Source organism: Epinephelus moara, chromosome 2 (assembly GCF_006386435.1).
Source record: "Epinephelus moara isolate mb chromosome 2, YSFRI_EMoa_1.0, whole genome shotgun sequence".
NCBI classification, from domain to species: Eukaryota; Metazoa; Chordata; class Actinopteri; order Perciformes; family Serranidae; genus Epinephelus; species Epinephelus moara.
Genome location: NC_065507.1, coordinates 321,534 through 327,377, shown reverse-complemented (window position 1 = coordinate 327,377; position 5,844 = coordinate 321,534). Strand labels below are relative to the sequence as shown.

At 39.1% G+C, this 5,844-nt stretch overlaps 1 protein-coding gene across 1 annotated transcript in view; it reads right to left on the bottom strand.

The window, feature by feature from the left end:
• The window catches only part of LOC126400599 (segment polarity protein dishevelled homolog DVL-3-like), a 35,577-nt gene that overhangs the window by 25,638 nt on the left and 4,095 nt on the right, over positions 1–5,844 (bottom strand). Inside the window, exon 6 of the mRNA XM_050061437.1 lies at positions 825–988. Coding sequence (XP_049917394.1) covers positions 825–988 — 164 coding nt within the window. The remainder of the gene's footprint in view (positions 1–824; positions 989–5,844) is intronic.

Sequence of the window (5,844 nt, the reverse complement as noted above, 5' to 3'; positions counted from 1 at the left end):
ACAGACAGGAGGACAGACAGGAGGACAGAGACAGAAGGACAGACAGGAGGACAGACAGGAGGACAGAGAGGAGGACAGACAGGAGGACAGAGACAGAAGGACAGACAGAAGGACAGACAGGAGGACAGACATGAGGACAGACAGGAGGACAGAGACAGAAGGACAGAGACAGGAGGACAGACAGGAGGACAGAGAGGAGGACAGAGTTAAAAGATTAGAGAGGAAATCTAAAGACAACATGAGGACAGACAGAAGCTGTCTCATCAGAGGACATGATGACAGAGTCCACAGGTCTGTCTCACATCATGTCCCTGAGTAATGTCCATCAGTCCTGCAGTGTGTTTTAACTGTGTGTATTTATACAAATATATTTACACATACATAAATATACACACATATGTTTATAAGTACATAAATATATTTGTGTATATTTACATAAAATATAAACAAATATACAAACACATTTACAAATCCATAAATATACACAAATATATGAACAAATATTTATTAATATATAAATGTGCACAAATATGTTTATAAGTGTGTCAACATATTTGTTTATATTAATATAATTATGCACAATATATACTTATAAAGTAATGTGAATCCACACAAGTATATACAAATGTACACACCATGAATATATTTATATTTATTATGATTTGTTGTGAAACATTAAAACCTGAACGTGAGATAAAGTTTCAGACACGAACATGAAGAGATGCCAGACGCTGTCATTAATGTCATGTGATCTGTGTGTGTGTGTGTGCGTGCGTGTGTGTGTGCGTGCGTGTGTGTGTGTGTGTGTGTGTGTGTGTGCGTACCCTCTCCATCCGCTGATGTGTTTTGGGTTTCCGGTGGCGGCGGCGTTGTCGCCTGACGAGTCGCGGCGAGGTGCTGCTCTGCCCTGTTGATTGGCTGAACCTGGTGTGACATCACAGAGGAAAACACATCAGTGTGACACGTCTCAGGTGTGACGGGCCGAAATTCAGATTAATTGATCATGTGACAAACAGGAAAGCAAAAATGATAACATTCAAAATATTGTAAAATTAAATCAACATAAAAATCACAGTTTTATGAATTGAAGCAAAATATGAAAAGATTAATCAATAAATCAATAAACTGTATAAACAAACAAAATGATTAAAATAATATAACATATATTTAACAATATCTCAGCTACATCTGTAAAAACTGAAGCAGTAAAAAATTAAATATACATTGATAATATAAACGTAATATTGGTTCAAATGCAGCAACTGAAAAACAAAAATCTGAAACCAGAATAAATTTTAAATTTACAAAATGAAAACGTGACAATATTGAAAAAAAATAATGACAAAAATAAATTAAATATAATTAATCTATCTTTAAAAGATACATAAAATATAAACATTTTAAAAATTCTAACAACATCGTGTTAACACAAACCTCTGAACATAAAAATATTAAAAACAAACCTTGAAAAACAAAATCCTACAAAAACTCTCCGGAGGTTAAACAGATAAATAAATAAAAACAGATCTGTAAAAATAAATAAATATGTAAATAATCCAAAATCCAGATGATCCAAAAAAAGCTACGTTAAAATAATAAATTCGGAGCTGATAAATAAAATCATAAACACACAAATATAAATCATAAATAATAAACACAGGAACACATCGTCTGTGCTCTCAGCTCAGTGGGGACTCTTTTATCTGCGGGACAATGAACACACCACACCGCCCATCACATGACCTGCAGCACCAATCAGAGCAGGAGGAGACGATCTGAGTCTGAACAGGTTTACTGGAGCAGAAGAAGAAGACCGCAGGGCAGGTATCATGGAGTTGACCAATCACAGGGAGAGCTGCTGATGATGTCACTGAGCCACATGATCAGGACGTTTAAAGGAACCGTTCAACATTTTTACTCATCAGTTTCACCTGAGTTTCCCTGCAGAGCCTAACCTAGCTTAGCATTAAGATACTGTTAGCCTAGCTTAGCATGAAGACACTGTTAGCCTAGCTTAGCTTAAAGACACTGTTAGCCTAGCTTAGTTTAGCATAAAGACACTATTAGCCTAGCTAAGAACAAAAACGCTATTAACCTAGTTTAGCACAGAGTGACTGTTAGCCTAGCTTAGTATAAAGACTGGAGGTGGGGGGGGGGGCAGGACTGTTAGCCTAGCTTAGCACATATAAACTGATAGCCAAGTCTAGCATACCACAAAGACTGAAAGTAGGGGGGAACTGTTTATCACAAGGAAACTGTTAGCCTTGCTTAGCACAAAGACTCAGAGTAGGATTTAACTGTTAGCCTAACTTAGCACAAAGAAACTGCTAGCTTTGCTTAGCACAACGAAATTGCTAGTTTTGCTTAGCACAAAGAGACTGTTAGCCTAACTTAGCACAAAGAAACTGTTAGCCTAACTTAGCACAAAGAAACTGTTAGCCTAACTTAGCACAAAGAAACTGTTAGCCTGGCTTAGCACAAAGAAACTGTTAGCCTAACTTAGCACAAACAAACTGCTGGCTTTGCTTAGCACAAACAAACTGTTAGCCTAACTTAGCACAAAGAAACTGTTAGCCTGGCTTAGCACAAAGAAACTGCTAGCTTTGCTTAGCACAAACAAACTGTTAGCATACCTTAGCACAAAGAAACTGCTAGCTTTGCTTAGCAGAAACAAACTGTTAGCCTTGCTTAGCACAAACAAACTGTTAGCCTAACTTAGCACAAAGAAACTGTTAGCCTTGCTTAGCACGAAGAAACTGTTAGCCTTGCTTAGCACAAATAAACTGTTAGCCTTGCCTAGCACAAAGAAACTGTTAGCCTACCTTAGCACAAAGAAAAACTGTTAGCCTAGCTCAGCACAAAGAAACTGTTAGCCTTGCCTAGCACAAAGAAACTGTTAGACTAACTTAGCACAAAGAAACTGTTAGCCTAACTTAGCACAAAGAAACTTTTAGCCTTGCTCAGCACAAAAAAAACTGTTAGCCTAACTTAGCACAAAGAAACTGTTAGCCTGGCTTAGCACAAAGAAACTGTTAGCCTAACTTAGCACAAAGAAACTGTTAGTCTGGCTTAGCACAAAGAAACTGTTAGCCTAACTTAGCACAAAGAAACTGTTAGCCTGGCTTAGCACAAATAAACTGTTAGCCTAACTTAGCACAAAGAAACTGTTAGCCTTGCCTTAGCACAAAGAAACTGTTAGCCTAACTTAGCACAAAAAAACTGCTAGCTTTGCTTAGCACAAACAAACTGTTAGCCTACCTTAGCACAAAGAAACTGTTAGCCTAACTTAGCACAAACAAACTGCTAGCTTTGCTTAGCACGAAGAAACTGTTAGCCTTGCTTAGCACAAATAAACTGTTAGCCTTGCTCAGCACAAAGAAACTGTTAGCCTAGCTTAGCACAAAGAAACTGTTAGCCTTGCTCAGCACAAAGAAACTGTTAGCCTAGCTTAACACAAAGAAACTGTTAGCTTTACTTAGCACAAAGAAACTGTTAGCCTAACTTAGCACAAAGAAACCGTTAGCCTTGCTTAGCACAAAGAAACTGTTAGTCTCGCTTAGCACAAAGAAACTGTTAGCCTTGCTCAGTACAAAGAAACTGTTAGCCTAACTTAGCACAAAAAAACTGTTAGCCTAACTTAGCACAAACTGTTAGCCTAGCTTAGCACAAAGAAACTGTTAGCCTAGCTTAGCACAAAGAAACTGTTACCCTTGCTCAGCACAAAAAAACTGTTAGCCTAACTTAGCACAAAGAAACTGTTAGCCGAGAGAGAGAGAGAGAGAAAAGAGTTCTTCAGATGTCAGAGTGTACATGAAGGCACCATCAGTGTCCTGGTAATGTACTATGTAAACCAGGGTCCTCACATGAACAGACAGACGTGCAGAGTTGGGTATAACGTAGGGCATTAACGACTTTGATGTTTTTCAGGTCGACTCATCTGTCAATAAAGTCGAAGTCGAGTCGACAAGTCATTTGATGATGTCATCACAGTGACACGGCGGAGGAAAGTGAAGTATCTCCACATATGTGATGTGTGTCTGTCAAGGCCCGAACATACTCGGGCGGAACAGACTCTGCGGAGGTTCGCGCGGACTCAAAGCGGACGTCCGCAAGCCCTGTGTGCGCAAAGCTCAGATTTTACGACCGCGCGGACTCCGCTCCGCGCACCAGTGACTGCTCAGCATGCATTTTTCACATTGTGGGGATTTTTCACGGACATTTTTACATTTCATTTATGAAAGCCCAAATGACTGGAGTCTGCTCCGCTTATGGTATGCCCGAGTATGTTCAAGGATAAAGTATCAGTGTAAGCCAATCAGAGGCAGCGATTGCATTCCGTACACAAGCACACAGAGAGAGAGAGAGAGGGAAAAAACACACGACTTGTCAACTCCTCCCGGGGGGTGTCGACTTGTGCCACTGACGTCGACACATCGACAAATCGACATTTCTGTTAATGCCCTAATATAACGTGTTACAAAGTAACGTGTTAGAGTACTTTGATTACTTTTTGCAGTAACGAGTAACCTAACACGTTAGTTTGCTGTTTGAGTAATCAAATACTTTAGTACATTTTCAAACAAGACATCAGTTACATCCGTTACTTTTACAACGCTGGTCCTTCAGCTCCGAAACTGCAACAGCTGTTGTTTGGTTCTAATAACGGAGATAACGTTAAACCTATCAGTCCGAAAGAAGCCACGGAGCTTGTGGCTCGCTACGTGGTCGGAGAAATGCTGCCGCTGTCTACAGTGGAGTCTGAATAGGTGGAGTAGGACTCGCTGACAGACATATTTCAGACTCAGGACTTGCATTATGCCTGGTACACGCTCGAGGCTGACATTTTTTCGGGAATTCCCACGTGATGGGAATCAGTTTCACTATTCTTCACGTGATTGGGGACGGGATGGGAAAAAAAGTCAACGGGAGCGTTCGGGACTGGGAATCATAATTTGGCCTGTCGCGAAATGCGATAAGTCGGTTAATTGCACGGTAAATTAAAAGGGATTAATTGCCATATTCATGCGTGTTTGTTTTCCTCGTCTCTCTCCACCAAAGAGACTGGACGACAAGAGCATTCACTTCCGTGCATCATCTGGCAGCCAGGTGAGTTGGTTCATTAGCGTAATGAACGGAGGGAAAGCTCTCGTCATCACCTGAGAGTGAGAGACTGACAGTCTATTTCGTTGTATTTATTTATTTAGATATTTTTACGTGTAATTTGGGATATTTAAACTGTCTTCTTTGCAGTCCTAAATATTCTTGTTAAATAAATGTTTATTTCTCTTTAAAAGGGTGTACGTGCATCATTATGCCTTTATTATTATTATATAAGTTCAAAAAATGGTCTAAAAACAGCAAAATTAAAACAATAATAAAAATGGTCTTAAAAGCACAATATTACGCAATGTTATCGCTTATCACAATAATTTCTGACGCAATTAATCGCCCAGCAACATTTGTTCTGGTGACAGGCCTAATCATAATAACAATAGTCGATTTTTTGAAACTAGCTCCACCTCCACCTGCTACAACAGTAACATGCTGCTCTGACACTGATGCTTCAGTTTTAATAATCTAATGATGTCATATATAATAATATCAGTCAGAGGAACCAAACACTACTTTAACGACATTTTTCTCTCTCAGAACTGGTTCTTATGACGTGTTTTCTGACCACATCAGAAATCAAATGTGTTTCATTCTGAACAGCTTCAAGGTGGAGTGAATGTTAAATTAATTAGGCAATAAACATCAAAACACAACATTAGATGTCATATTTGGGTTTATATTCAACTAAGGTAGGCATTGTATGATCCATGTACTATAGATATATACATATAT